The 16,432-nt window shown below is 41.6% G+C and overlaps 1 protein-coding gene across 1 annotated transcript in view; it reads right to left on the bottom strand.

Annotated features, from left to right (window-relative positions):
• Positions 1 to 16,432, bottom strand: part of ITGA8 (integrin subunit alpha 8) — a 172,365-nt gene that overhangs the window by 111,748 nt on the left and 44,185 nt on the right. Inside the window, exons 12-13 of the mRNA XM_074358333.1 lie at positions 10,200 to 10,405; positions 7,664 to 7,855 (exon numbers count right to left, since the gene is read on the bottom strand). Coding sequence (XP_074214434.1) covers positions 7,664 to 7,855; positions 10,200 to 10,405 — 398 coding nt within the window. The remainder of the gene's footprint in view (positions 1 to 7,663; positions 7,856 to 10,199; positions 10,406 to 16,432) is intronic.

A 16,432-nucleotide genomic window follows, 5' to 3' on the forward strand; every position in this document is an offset into this window, starting at 1 on the left:
TCCCTCAGGGCCAGGACATACCACATCAGGCATATCATCGTCCCCATTTTACAGCTGAGAAAACCCAGTCCCAAAGAGAAACTGAGGGAGTAATTTGCTCAAAGTCACATAAATATTAAGTTGCAGAACTGACTTCAAACTTGGGTCAGGTCAGTCTACCACCCTGGAGTCCACTCCTCTGGCTCTGCCCTCAAACTGCACTCAGCACAGGCCTCTCTACCTGGAGAGGACAGAGGAAGTTAATAATCCAAAAGTGATCACAGCACCTTTGTGCTGGGAGGGATCAGCAGAGACTGACCGAGGTTCTGAGCTAAAGCAGCTGAGGTTCGGCGGTCCTGTAATTTGCCCGCAGCCCCACAGGCAGGAAGGAGAAGAGCCTACAACCCAGAGCCTCTTGCCCCCGATGCTGCTTTTACATTTACGTCTTGAAACACGAGACAATTCAACAGTCCTCCTCCCCCTTGGTAGTTGGGTCAGTATAACCATCCCTGCATCCCCTGGGCCCAACACAGACCCAAGACAAAGGATGCTGAGGAAATCTTTGCTGAGCTGAACTATTCTCTTACCAAAAAAGACAATGCTGAACAGCTGGAACAGTAAGGCCCGTGAAGGAAGATGGGTGGTGTTCAAGGTTATGGGAGATCGGACCATCCTCCGTGGGAGGACATGGCCATCCTCAGCTTGGGAAGGGCCCCTTTCAGAGCATTTCCCTGCTGGGTGTCTGTTCAAGAAGCGGCAGTTAGCTGACTCTCAGTATTGGAAGAAATGACACAGAAGTCTTTAACAGATATGTTAGCCCCTTGCCTGTCCCCTGCCGGCTCTGACCCTTCCTCACTCCTTCCTTGGCCCTTGAAATTGAGGCTGGGAGAGATGTGTGATTTGCCTGAGCTCTGAAGACTGGGACTTACACTTCTTTGCTCCTTCAACAAGGCTCTCCCGTCACCCCTCCACACTAGCCAGCTCTCCCACCCCTGCTCCCCAACAACTCCCCACCTCTGGCCCTTAGAAACCTAAGGGAGCCTTGACAATGTTGGTGAGCATGACTGCCCTCTGCCCCTACCACCACAGCCACTCTGTCTGCCCAGCTAAGCAGACAGGGTACCTCCTGTGTGTGGACACTCTGCCAGGCTCTTTCCCCTTTAAATTCAAATAATCCTCACAAATATCCCAGGAAGCAGGTACAATGGGATGGAAAATGAAGTTGGACAGGTTAAGTAAGCTGCTCCAGGCTGTGGAGCTGGGAAGTGGTGGATGCAGGGCAGGTGGGCTCACTCAGGGGCTGCTCCGTGCTGGGACCCAGGGAACTCCCTGGTGGGGGTCCCCTACCTCCACGTCCTGGTCATGACTGTGACACAATGTGTCACCTACCCCTCAGCACTGTATCCGGCCAGGGGTCACTCAGCCCATCCCCCCGCCTCCAGACAAGGCTTCCATCAGCCTGGAGTAGGGATGTGCTTTCAGGACTGAGGCTCAGGGGCCGTCCAGAGCTGCCCAAGCCCAGACAAACCATCTTTCAGAGACCACCCTAAATCCCTATCCCCACCACCTCCCACAACCGCTTGTCCCTAGTCCAGCAGCCTCCAGGGCTGGGGAATGGAGCTCCTGGCAGCATGGGGGAGGGGCAGAGAGGAGACCCGTTCCCTGGAGGATGAAGGGAAAACAGGGCCGGGCTCTCAATTGCCAGCTTCTTCTTCCTCCTCCCAGACCCACCTCCCGTGGGCAGGGAGCTGTTTTGAAACCACTGCTCAGACCCTCTTAAAAATCCTTCCCACTCCCAGTCACCTTCAGGATCAAGTCCTCCCTTCCCACTGCCCTTTACTCTGTCCCTTGCCACTCCCCAGGCCAACACACAGCACATGTACACAGCAACACAGCCACCAGGCCTACCAGCAAGCCCCGTCCCTCCTCTCCAAGGGGAAACTTCCACCAGCCATCACCTTCACTCTGCGGCCCAACCACCAGCCCTGTGGAGCTGTCCTTGAGCCCCAGTGGAGTCCTCGCTCCCTTCCCTGTCCACCCACAGCCCCTCTAGTGTAGAGCCCACTGACCCATCTGCCTCCTTTGGCCAGTAGGAGCCCTTGAGGGCAGAGACTGGGTGTGACCACCCCTAGCCCACAACACAGCATGTGCCCTGGCTGGCTACAGTTTGCTGCACTGGGCTTGCCAGGGTCAATGAGCCCAGATCTAAGGCTAACCTCCAGAAGGGGAGTCTCTTGGAGGCAGACCTGACTGTAAGCCCCCCCGACCAGGTCAGGTTAGGGTCTGCCAACTGGCTCTCCCAACCCAGCTCATTAAGGGAACATGGATGGTGCCAGGCCCAGTCTTTCTATGGATGCCTGACAATGGCTGTGTCGAGAAACAGGAGATGAAGTCATCGCTCCCAGAAATAGGCTGATTAAGATGTGACGACAACGCAAACAGCGAGGCTGGACAGACACACACACTCGCTCTGTCTCCCCATGTGCTTCTCCACCCCGGGAAGTCAGGCCAGTCCTGAGCTCCTCTGGGAAGCGGAGATCATGCCAGGAACAGAGCCAGGGCAGGGAGCTTGGACACAGGTGACAGAGACGGCCTCAGGAGCAGGGGTGCCCAGGGGCTCTCTCCTTGGGGCTCCCTGTCCTGACCTGCGCTGAGGTCCCCGCCCCAGCGGCCCTCTCAGACCCCTCCAGTTTGTTTTCTCACTTTCTCCTTGGCCCACCTTCATCCCTTCCTGGGGTCTAATCCCACCTGCTCCCCGCTTTCAGCCCCCTCACACTTCTGTCCTCCCCTGCAGGGCAAGCCTGCCTAGATTCCAGGAAGGTGGGAGCTGCTACTGGCTGAGACAGGGCTCTGGGGTACAGACACTGGGCTCAGAGCTCGGCTCTGTCTTGCTGCAGCTAGGTGACCATGAGCGAGTCAATCCATCTCTCTGAGCTTACCTTCCTCATCTGTGAAGTGCAGATAGCAACGTGCCTATGTCATGGGGTGAGACTAAATGAAATATGTTGATTTGTTCATTCACCAACCTTGTATCAGACCCTGTTATGGGGGCTGGAGACACATCAGGGAACAAGACACCAACTGCCTGCTCCCCTGGGGCCTAGAGTCCAGTGTGGGAGAAGTGCGCATGCCTGTATGGTAGTGGCAGCTGAACTCAGGTGCTAAAAGGGAACCCGCAGCAGGGCCCTGGCTTGAGGGGATGAGAAGGCTGGGTTTGACAATGTTTTTGGATGAAGCGTGGAGGGAGGTCACAGAAATCTGGGTGAAGAGTGACCCAGGAAGAGGGAACAAGGGCCAAGGTCCGGGACTGGGGCGCTGCAGGCGTGAGGGACAGGGACAAGTAGGGTAGGTAAAATCAGCAAGGTCGGCAGGAGCTGCTCATGCAGGGTCCACAGAAGGGACGAGACGCCACTGGGTGGTGTGCTGTTTGAAGCCTGCTTCAGCCACTGGCAGAGAACGGACCAAAGGGGAGCAGAGCCGGAGTCGGAGACCAGCCTGGGGGTCGGCTGCAGGGTCTGGGTGAGAGGTGCCAGCGGCCTGGATGCGATGGCACTGGTGGTGGTATGGGAGGCACTCGGCACGTGCCTGGCACAAAGTGAATCCTCAGTACTCGTTCTCCTTGTCCCTGTCCTCGTCACCCTCGACATCCTCATCACCCCTAACACTGGCCAGGACTCTGCTGGTCCCAAAGCTGAAAGGCTGTCAGGCAGACCTCAGACGAGCCCTGTGAGGTGGGCAGGGCTCCTCACCCTATTTTACAGATGACCAAGTTCCTTGCTCAAGGTCTCCAGAGCAGCAGCAGGCCGGGCCAGCACTCAGCTGAGCAGGCATATCTCCTCCACGTGTCCCCCAGCCCTGCCCAGGGCCCCGTCCTCCACCAGCTCTGTGTCCCAATCCACACGGGGCCTCCACCAGGGAAAACATTCGACTCCCAACAGCAGCAGCGCCAGTGAGGCATGTCACAGACTTCTGAGTGCTTTTCTATCTTCTCTCTCACTCGCCGAGAGGGAGGTACTCCAGGCCCCACTACACAAGAGAAGTGCCCTCGAATCTCCATTTAGGAGTTTTCCTAAGCTAGGCAAGTACTCCACCCTAGGCCTGGCTGCCCCCACTCCTGCCACCCCCGTTTAGCAACCTGCTGAAGAATAAATTAAATGCCAGAGCTCAGCTAACCCATTCTTGCCAAAAGAGAGCACTGTGTATCTGTTGCTGTGGGCATGGGAACCTGGCATGGAGACTCTGGGGTGGTGTTTCTCAGAGTAGGCTACTGGGTAAAAACACAAAGCCCTAAACCCCGTTCCAGACTTGGGAAGTCAGAATATCTGAGGGAGTGCCACGCACCCAGCCTTTATTAATAGGCACTACAGGTAACTGACATGCATGCCAGTTTCAGAGCTTGCTACTCAGGAGGTGGTGTGCAGACCAGCACTAATCGTGCCACCAGGGACTAGAAATGAGAAGTCTTTCCCGCCCATTTGACCTACTGAATCAGGATCTGCATTCAAACAAGATGCCTAGGTAATCCAGTCCCTTAAAGTGGGGGAAGCCTTACTCTTGATCATTAGTTCCCTGGTTGGTTGTACACTGGAGTCACCCAGGTCACTTAAACACATGACTGTGGTCTGGGTTCTGCCCCCTGGAGATCCTGACTTAACTGGTCTGGAGGGTGACCTGAGCATACAAATTTTTTAAAGTTCCCCAGGTGATTCTAATGTGTAGCCAAGATGGAGGACCACTGCTTTTAGGTGGTGACCAAGATGCATCCTAGCAGAAGGAAGTCGGTGTGTTGAATGGATTTTGAAACTCATAGAAGGGACAATAATCTGAAGACAGAGTTCTTTGGATTGAAGAAGCAGGACCACAGAGAGGAAGAAAAGTATATCTATTTTTAAGTTCCAGAAAAGGCTGGTTTGGAAAACCACGAAACAGGCCATGGAGGAGGAGAACATAGATCTTACTTCAGCATGCCACCCAGTAACCTTTGGTAGGAAAAGAGGGCTTCTGCTACTTCTCAAGCCAAACCCAAGAAGACTTCAACCCTCTTACATGCTGGAGTAAGAGACATCTAGGTGGAAAATAAACAATAGCTAGAGGAATAATCTAGGATATGTCCAAAGGCAATCTTAGAAACTGAAAGGCCCCAATCTGTGAGTATTTGAGTCCCAACCGTGGCATAGAAGTGCTTGCTGAGAGTGAACCGGAAGAAAGCAAATCAGGACAAGGAAGACCCAGACACATGGAACTTCTGGGTAGTGGCCACTAAGTGGACCACTGAATTAAGCACAGAAGCTCAAGCATCACGTCAAAGACCATGAGATACTGAGCTATTCTTCAGCCAGAGGCCAATAACTACGGATGATGCTCTTGGACCAGGTGCCCCTTTCTCCACCCCTGGACAACAGGCACCCCCTTCACTATTCCATTCCTTGGGAGAGTGGCCACAGAGGGAGGAAAGAGAGAGTCTTGATGAATACTTACCCAAATGACATTAAGTCTGAATCTAGAAGTGACTGCAAATATTAAGGTTTTCCACCATCATGGAAATGGAGGCTTTGAGAGTTACATGGAATTCACTTATAGAAAAATGAGGAAGGTTCCGTGTCTAATTCCTGTATTATGCATGCAAATTTCAAATTGGCTACACTAGCTAACAGAATCTGGTCACCTGCCTATAAGGCAGTTTTCCTCTCATTAGCCTCCTGGGGACTTGGTGTCAAGATAGAAAGCCTTCTTTGAATGGCACTCTTTCACAAGAAGATGGGATCAGGGAAAATATTGCAAGATTATGAAGCTCAAGACATCTATATTTGAGAGGCAGAACTGGGACCAGAACTCAGGTCTACTGAGTATGATGTCCAGACGAATTCTGAAAGCCTCAAGACTATCTTGAGAAGGGGTGATGGAAAAATTCAACTAAGTGGCATTAACAGTCCTACCTTAGTAAAGAGCATTTACTTTACATACAGATGGATATACTGCATTAATGTCATTGGTTACTGTAAATTGAATCAGCCTCAGTGCATAAAGCTGTTGACTAGTGAATGGCCTCACATGACTTTTCTCTGATTGTCAAGAAGGGATGAACAAGAGGTAATTAAGAGGTGACTAATTACTGACATTGCAATTACTTTAGCTTCTCCTTGTCTTACTTCTTTACCCAACTCCCTGGAGGGAACATTCCTTGAGAGAACAGTTGTTTCACATTCCTCTTCTTCCTGGCCCTTATTTAGAAGTCTTCAAAGGAAGTTGATAGACTGGCTATGTGATCCATACAGTCTCTATTTCCTTTCCCTTGTGGAAGGCATGGCCATTCTCTGTCAAGTTCCCTGGTACTAAGGGAAGACTATGATGAATGTAAGGAATAGTACTAACTTTCTAAAATAACTGTTTCTCTAAAATTGCAACCCAGGATTTGAATGGTGACTAATGATTTCATTAATTATCCTGCCATATTTGGGGAAGAAATCATAGGGGATTTCATTTTGGGGTTATTTAAAATAGAATAGATTATGTATGAGACACCCCCCCTCAAAAAAAGCCTAATCATCATTGATTAGGTTAGTATAATATAACCTAAGACAATTAATTTAACTAGATGCCCTTGAAAATGCCACAGGTAGAACACACTCCTATACAACATAATACTAAAACTGCTTTGAGCCCACTGCAATGTCTATGTGAGTGCCATGAAAAACTTCTGGCAAATTTATAAGAATAAACTGCAGTAACCTTTTTGCCTAATTCCAGAGGGGAAGAGAGTTGAAGGATTGAAATTAGTCATGTATATTTAGTCAGTTAGTTTACTGAATGCTCCCCCAAACCAGAAAAAAAAAAGCTTTACATATGGAAAATACTCAATTAGGGAACGGGTGATGGAGGAGACAAAGTTTCAATAAATAGTTGAAGCTGTCAGTTAACTACTAATGATTTGTAAGTATTTATTGAAACCATCTTATAAATAACCAACATAAAAGTGAAAACTGAACCACAAAACCAAGAAGTCTAATGTTCTTTGCTAAAATCCCTGATTACTGAAACAATCCTTTAAAACAGCACTGCGTGCATAAAACATGAATTACCTCACTGTGCTTTACGGATTTCTACTGAACTCTCTACATGAATTAGGCGATCAAGAATAGTCTATGATCTATATCATGGACCCGTTCTTTTTGCTTCACTTTAAAAAACGTCAACCTATCTTTGGAAAACCCCCAAATGTGGCTGGAAAATATTTATGCTCCAAAACCATGAGCTTTATGACACAAATGTTGAGGTGCAGAAGTTAATTCATAGGCACTATGTGCTCAAAAGGGAATTACAGGGTTAAAATAAACTGCTCTAAAAGGGATATGATGCAAGCTGTCTTTGTCAGTGGAGAACACATTACTGAGGGGTTTCAAATAAAAACTTTTGTTGCCCAATTGATAAGTTTTATATCCAGTGCAGTTTTTAAAAAGCCACCTTGCTTCTTTTAACATCATTTCTTGACAGGAAAGGGAATATTTGTTTTGTCTGTCTTCAAAGTCTCATGAAAGTTGCTCCGGAATCTTACCCAAAGAATCTATGCCACGTTTAAGCTTGACTGTAGCCTGGACAAGAGAACTGCTTACACATGATGCATTTTCCAGAGAATGGCTCCTTCCAGGAAGTGGACTCTCTCATGGGAAAAGAAAGCAAACCTTACCTGGGTAATCATTCTTGTCTATGTCTGAATCACCTCTTAAAGTAAAGCCAAATCCAGAAGGGACAGCCTGTGAGGCCCAGACTCCTTGAAGAATCTGGGAAGCCTTGACGTTTAAGCCATTCTTGTTCCCGTTGTAAATGAGCACGTTGCCTCTCTGATCCTTGCCTGCAAAGGGTGCACCAATGGCAACATCTACAAACAGAGACATATAAACATTTTTTTTAAATAAAGAAGAATGTTTTAGACATAGAATGCAGTATAATCAAAGAGCAGTACCATGCAGCCCAAAAAGCTTATTAAGTTTTCCATGAAAATCTGTAGTGCTGCAGCAAGAGTCAATTATTTGCCATCTTTTATCCATTCAAGAAATATTTACCAAGGGCCTACTCTGTCTTGGGTACAGTGAGTACAACAATGAACCTGACACTGCTTTTAGAAAGTTTATATTCTAGAGCAGGTCATGGACAACTTGAATAAAGAAAAAGTCAAGAAGATAGAAAGCAACAAATGCTACATAGAGAATCTTAAAAATATTGATACAGTGCAGTGACTGGATTGTGATTTTAGATTCCATGGTCAGACAAGGTGTCTCTAAGGCCCATCTTGAAACTGAAATCTGGGAACATGATGGAACCAACCAGGTGGAATCAGAGGGGCAAGTGTTTCCAGCAGAAGGAGTTACTGTGCAAAGGCCCAAAGATGGAGGGAGCCTGGCAGTCAGAGGGTGGTCTACATGGGAACCTAGTGAGTGACAAGGAGGAAGAGCTGGGACAGACCACCAGGCTGGTAGACCAGATGAGGCTCCTCTGCAGTGTACGTTAGAGATTCTTGTTAAAAGAAATAACCTTCTCCATGGTGTTGCAAATGGCATTATTTTAATTATTTTATGGCTGAAAAATAAATTTAAATCACTTTATAGATTTTTTCATGTAAAGGAAAAAAGAAAAGAAATAACCTCTTTCACAAAGATTATATCCTTGAATGATGATGTCACCCATGATATAGGCAACACCCATTTCACAGCTAAGGACTCTGGGAAACCAAACAGCGCTCTTATGTCTGACTCCTACTTAAACACAGCACTGAATGCAAACCACCTTCCAAATATTGTGCTCACCAGGATTGTTCTAAATAATACACATAACTACTGAAATTTACATGAAAAAGAGCACCAGAAACACAATACCCAAACAGCCCCACACCGCATACCGCAGCATGTGTCCTCATTTTGTTTTTCATCTGTTTGTAAGCCTGATAAGACTGTATAAATTGTGAACCAATTTTCACGACATAAAAGGATCATAAATCCACTTTCACTTAACAGGTAAGGATGAACGGCCTAAAAACTCATACTGTTGTAGAAAATAAAGATATGGTCATCTGGTAGGTAGAAAGGGGCACCTTCTTCACATCTGAGTCAGTGAGCTTACATGTGACTCTCAATTGAATCCCATTTGGGCATTATTTTACCTACTTGATACTCAAGGACACCAAGGCTCCAAGAAGTAGAACCCATTTTAAATCATTAGAAATGTTTCTCTTAGCTCTTAAAAACAGCATTAACGGTTCAGGAGAAAGTAAAAATAGAAGAAAAGAGGATGAAAAAGATGACTCCACAGATAACTTAGCATCATTTATTTCCTTTGGGGCTCAGGAATAGGGCAGTTTTTGAAAGCAACAAATCAGATAAAGATGAAATTGTCTTTAAAAAATTTCCCTGGAACCATAAGCCTTTAATGTGCATTCATGTTTTATGGTACTTTAAAAATTACTAACCATACATTGCTGAGACATAGTTTGTTTCAAAGAAATCATACAAAGTATAAAGTATGTGCTCCTTGCCAAAGGTACTAATGAATACTTTGATTTGATAGGAATACTCCTTAAGCTATTTTATTGGTGCTAATTCTTATTACTCCTTCAAACTTCAAGACACTCACTATACCCAGCTTCTTAATTTAAAGGTCCTAAAAAGTGTATGCAAAATTTTGTGTGAGCTGGCATATACCTTCTGAGGAGAGGCACTTAGAAGGCATTCATTAATTCTTACCTTACAGAACCACAATCCTAAACTAAGAACTTAATACTACTTTATGACAATGAAGGTAGTTTTAAGGTGAAGTTTATAGACCAATTAAAATTCAGCATAACTCATACATAACCCATTTGGATTACTCAGAAGGCAATATATTTACTAATATATCAACATATATTTATTTGTTTTGACCCTGTTCATATAGAAGAATCTCTGGTTCTCTTCAAGTCAGTAATCCAAACATCAGTTTTAAAAATAATTGTTGCTTTATTCAGAGCTGTTATGGGACACCCTAAATCAATGGAGAAAATTTCCATGTAACATCTATGTTTGCCAAAACTAAATAAAGTTTAAACTGTCCTAGGATTTTTGGATAGTTTATTAAGGACCAATCATAAGAGCTGTACCACACACACCATTGTGAAGTCTGTTGTTTCTTTCATGTCACAGTAACATAAAATTGTGGCACATGAGTAATTTCCATGCATTGGTGTAAATTACCATTGTATCCATCTTGGTTCAGGTCTCCTAAGTGTGCCACAGCACTACCAAATCTCCCGAAAATCTCAGTGCCTGTGAGGACCTGTGGGTCCCTGAAGACGAGTTCGCTCTCTTGCAAATACAGGTAAACTTGCCCTACTTCTCTAGGGTTGCTCTCAAATTCTCGTTCCATAAAGAGAGGTGCCCCAATCAATATGTCATCCATCCTGCAGGGAACAAAGAGAGAAGTCAGCATGCTGGCAGACATGAGATCATTTTCAGTAGATTTCTAATCAACTAGATTAGTGCATTTCCATTGGCATTTTTCATTTTCCAAGGGACATTTTTAATCGTCATTATTTCTTTCACTGCTTTGTTATGTCTAAGGAATAGAATGCCGTAAGAAAATAAGAGTTGTTAAACCGTCACATTGAATTTTTTAGCTATGTTAAAAAATAACTAGTTTAAGAAAACCACAGATATTGCATCCTTTTTGGCTTTTTAATGATTTTCCACAAAATGTAGTCATACAAGTAAAACATATCAAAAAGACCTAAATATGCTTTTCTAAATGTAGATGAGAGCTTGTCTACAATTTATACAACTGTGCATTTATATTATGAAGTTTTCTTGCAGTAATAAGGTTTAACATAAATTTTGTCTTCCTCTTGTTACCTCCGTTTAAATAAAACAGAGGCCAGAGAAGGTTACTGTACCGACTAGAAAGATAGAAAACAACACTTTCCTCCCAAATGCAGATTTATAGTTTTTCTTTGTAAATATAGATAGATATTATAGCAGGAAACTGGTAGATAATTTTTCAGGTTGAAAAAAATTCAAGAAAGAGATAGCAAGCGGATTGCTACATTTAGGTAAAACATTCCCTTAGAAATGTTCCAAATGCATTTACTTGCCATGCTTCTGTGCTCTAGGCCAAAAGGAGAGCAGAGATTGGGGCTGTTCCAAGTCTCTGGCTTTCCCTGGGAGGAATCGCATTGCCTCTCTTTCTTTTATTATTATTGTCAGTATGAAGAGGCATTTGTTAAATACCTAATTGTGTGTGCTGCTGCCTTGTAGTTCAAAGGCGTCTAAAACCACCGGTTCTTTAGTGCAGAGATTGAGCTGGGCCATTTGCTCATTCTCTAAAGAAAGAACAAAGCCATATAATTGGTCCCTGAGGGTATGAACAGGACATGGGACTGACATATTGACTCACTCCATTTCTCACTGCCAACACTGCAGAGTTCTAGAAATGCAAAAATATTTGACCTGTCATTGTAAAAGATTAGTACATCCATGGAATCTTTGGATTCTTGGAGAATTATGACAGCACTGATTTATCTTCTTAGAAGTGTATTTCCCTAGATATTTAAGTGTAAGTCTTCTAAAATGTTCTAAATGCCAAAAAAGGAGACAGACATTTGTTCTTAATTAATAATTGTGTTCTCATGAAGTTGAGAGACAGTAATCTTGGATTCATTTGGTTCAATGTGCCTTGTAGAATATTTTGCATTTAGTGTCAATATTAATTTATATTAGCAACACCACTTAAGAGACACAGTATATATTGTTGTTTAGGCTGGTGTTTTTACATCCTCATTTGCAACTCATTAGTGGATTGTGAAATCAGTGTAATGGATCTTGATGAGCAATTTTAAAACACAAAATAGAATACAATAGAAAACATCACAGTTAATGTGTTACACATAATAAGGGTAAATATTGTTCCACGAACTGTTTCAGTTGTGTGTAGTGGGTTGCAGTATCAAACGTATTTCTGATTATGAATCCACAAGGCCAAAAAATCATCAGAAAGCCACTGCAGTAGGCTATGTGTGCTATTACACTATTTCAAAGTGTATTTATCACAACCTTTTTTTGAATATACCCAATTCAAATTTAAAGTTTAACAATATTAGTAAAGATGTTTAACACTGACATCCTGAAAAAGTAGTTGTGTTAGCAGGCTGGATGCCATTCTAAGAATATGTAACATATATAAAATATATATTATATATATTTAATCTCAAAAAAGAACAATGATGAATAAATAATATTAATGAGGTTGTTACTAAAAACCATCTTCTCTGGGTCATGTTGGTGGTTTGGATGAGATCTAAGTTATTATGTAAAAGCATTTTATAAAAGTAGAATATATACACTAAATTTCATCGTATCTGAAATGTCTAATGTTTAAGCAGTTTTCTTTAAATTTCTGTGTAGCATTCACACAGGTTTTATTTGTATTTCTTTTTTATGCCTAAACCCACTCTAATAATATAATACAACACAAAGTGCAACTTCTCATCCTTCATGTGCTCTTTGAGATAAAACATTATAAATATTTTCCTGAAAAGCAAAGCATAAATATAGGGATAGAAAGAGAGGGAGGATAAGGGAACCCATCTATGAGAATTCATTATGAAGAATCTGAATTCAAGTTTTCTGCAGCCAAACGGTGTTTCATATGTTATATGTAATAATTGTTATATGTAATAATTAACACATAAATTTCATGTTTCTTTTTTCCCAGTAGTCCATTTTGCATGTTAATGCCTTGAACTGATTTTCAGAATGTAGTTATTTATTAAGAGAATACAGGTTAGAAAACTGTATAGTAGAATTGATATCTCATCAATTTAATTATTTTTATGATAGCGAGAATTAACATAGCTTGTCATTTATGTTACTAAAATCAGTTTAATTTGCAACTTATGTTTTGGTTTTCTAGATTTTCTACTTAACTGAATCATTAATGATCTCTCCTCTATGAGCAAACACACTTGGATTAAATCTAGCACCAAAACTTAGTTACCCAAAGCTGCTTCTTTTCAAATAAATTTTCTCTGAAATGCTCTCAAGTTAACTAACTGCTAAGAATCTCTTTTAGTTCCTTTTGGCCCTGCAGTGGCTAGAAACAATCCAGTGAATTAAACTGTAATTCTGTAAATTTGTGAAATAGTATTAATACTATAAAGTCCAAAAAGCTGTAAGAAAATAAAAAACAGATTTTCTTGCTTAGGTCCAAGAGGAAAATACTATCTCCCTTTGTTGTTAATTTTGTCCAGAATTTCGTAACAGTGTTTATATTGAAAGACTCTGTAGCTTTGGCTATTTTTAAGATTAACTGGTTAAGTTAATTTCACCAGCTTGTTTATAGTTTCAAAACAGGCACAGGCTTGACAATATCATCCGCAACCAGCGTTCTGGCAACTGTTTGTTCTAAATTTTGGAGCCCACTCCTAACACCTGGACATCTTTTCTGATTATAAAAAAAAACCCACTGGGGACATTCCCACCAGCTTATTTATTTTGTTGCAATACTTAATGACATTGTCTTTTTTTTCCCCTGATGTTGAGTTTTGGAGCATCTGTAGGGATTTTGCTTTTGTTGCATGGCGGATGCAGAGGATGACACACCCTGTCGAAGGATGCTCACTAGGTAGCCTTGTGCACAGCATTACTTAATTATTTCTCTGATGGAGAAAGGAAAGTCTGGTTCAATCCCACAGAACTTGGAAGTCTTAACTTCTGAACCACAAACTAGCTGAGTGATGCTCTTCATCCTATTCTGAGTAACTGCACAACATCCACTTAGGGCCAGGGCTTAAAAGGAAACAGTCAGGCTATTTTTTTTTTTTTTAAGGATATTGAGAAATGAGAAATTGGGTAAAGAATGGGAATTAAATCTCAATTCTAGGATGGAACTCTGCTGGGTGATTAATGCTCATGTATAATTCCTTCATCACTGATAAATGCTGGAAAAGCTAGAAAGGGCTTTGTGAATTAAAATCATAGGAGTTACAGACTCTGTAAAATTATTTATGAGTTAAACTAATGACTAGGTAAAATGCAGAAGACTAGTATGGCTATTTTTAATATAATCAAACAAACTGACTTTCCTTATATGCCATGCTGCTAAAAACCATTCATAATGGAATTTTTTAATCAGTCAGTTGTTTTTAGCAACACTAAAGACAATCTTAAAGTTCTTTGGGTGAAAATAAGTGAAATTATGCTCTTATATTTGTATAAAATGAAAGTCTGACCTCATCTATAAAAATAATGAAAACTAATAAAATGCACATTTAATAAACAGATTCTCATCAACAGCTAAAACAGAGCAAAAACTTAAACACACGTTACTCTTCTATCACAACCCTTATTAAGTCATTGAAATCTATATGTATTCTGTACATATGTGTATATGTATACCTATATACACATGTATATATACAGATAATATATATGTTTTTATTTATATGTCATCAGATATAGATAGATCTATATCTGTATATATATGTGGAATCTAAAATGAAAATTCAGAGAAGCAGAGTGTGGTGCTTACCGGGGTGGATATGTCAGGGAAATAGGGAGATATTGGTCAAAGGGTACAAAGTTGCAGCTAGGCAGGATGCATACGTTCTAGGGATGCAGCATACAGCACAGTGGCTACAGTTAATAATACTGTATTACATACTGGAAATTTGCTAAAAGAATAGATTTTGGGTGCTCTTACTGTGCACGCACACATACACATATATGCACACAAAAGGTTACTATGAGACAGATGGACCACATGGTTGGATGGTTGGATGAATATAAATGAATCACACAGATGGGTATGTTCATGTGATTGAACGTAGTGATCATTTCACTATATATATGTACACCAAAACATACTTTAAGCCTTAAATATATACAATTTTTATTTTAAAATATTTAAAAGGTTACTGAATTTCTTCAGTGACAAGTATACTAATTTATCCTGGTTTCCCAATTTTTAAAAGTAAGTATAAAAACACAAAAAAAAGTAAGTGAGAGGCACATTAGTCATTTTACTCACTTACTAGGTTGAAAATTCCTAATCCTTACAGATTATAAACCCTTGAAGACTGAGATTATATATATATAATATTATATATATATATATATATTTCCTACTAGGTGTTTTTTAGAGCTTTGTAAAGAGCTCTCTGTATACAGAGAATACAGAGAAAATTTCTGTGGAGCAAGTCAGCAGAAGTTGTGTAAACAATTAAGGTCTTCCCCTACTTAATGTGTACTCTTGAGCGATTCACTTAACTTCTGTCTCATTTTCCTCAGTGGTGAATTTTAGATAGTTTCACTGGATTGTAGTATGGATCGTCCCATGTTATTATACATATTACACACAAAGGCATTTTGAGAGAGAAAAAAAAAAGCATGGTCTGCTAATAATTAATGATCAAATTTTGCTGTTTAATGGCATATTAGGTTCTACCATTGTTTCAGTGGACATTTCTGCCTTGGAAACTGCTAACCAACTGGGGAGACCCAATATGTCACACCCAGGAAAACTATATGAGATAGGGATTTATGTTTGCTGCAAATCTTATACATCCTGAGGGTCCCTGCTAGAAACCTTGTCTGGAATTGAGAATGACAGAAGTGTTATCTCAAAATGAGGCCACATGCACCCTGACATGGAACCATCACAGCAGCTTAGGAAGAATCACTGACACGTGCATGATTTGCTGCCTTCCTTTTCTTGTTCTGCTAAGATTTCTGGGATTACAGGTTTATGTCTCTGTCCTGATGGGTTGCTTTGTACCTTCCCTGGGGATGAATATCCTGCCATGGAGGTGAGGATACTGGCTGCCACTATAATTAGTGGTTTTCGGGCCCCATCCTGGGATCAACTATAAACCTAGAAACCCAAGATGCCTTGTTTTCCCTATTTGTGTCTACTTGAAAGCCAACAATATCAAGTTATTGTTCTAGAAACACAAGTGTGCAAAGATGATGGCAAATTATATCTGCATTATTGTAATCTCAGACTTCATGTGAGCTATCTTTACTTGGGATAAAATACAGATTCCAGAGTATACTCATTTATTATAGGACCTTGAATGTACATAGCATCTAATTAATTAAATTAGCAATTTAATTAGCATCTAATTGAATTAGCAATTATAATTAGTAATTGAGCAGCAAATAATATACAGACTGAGAATCCATATGTATTTTTTCTTTAAGAATGGCAATATTAAGATAATAGATGAATTTGATTCAAAGCAGTCTACAGAATTCAGAATATATTGCCTAAGAAGAAGAAATAATGTGCACAGCAATTTTTTGAGAACATCAAGAAAAACAAATTATCACTGGAAAATTCCTGTGTTTGTTACTACCATGTTGTTTTGATCACAAGAAACCAATGATGTCCTTTATTCACAAGGTTTCTTTTGTGACACTGGGGGAAAGTTGAAAGG

Source organism: Camelus bactrianus, chromosome 35 (genome assembly GCF_048773025.1).
Source record: "Camelus bactrianus isolate YW-2024 breed Bactrian camel chromosome 35, ASM4877302v1, whole genome shotgun sequence".
Lineage (NCBI taxonomy): Eukaryota > Metazoa > Chordata > Mammalia > Artiodactyla > Camelidae > Camelus > Camelus bactrianus.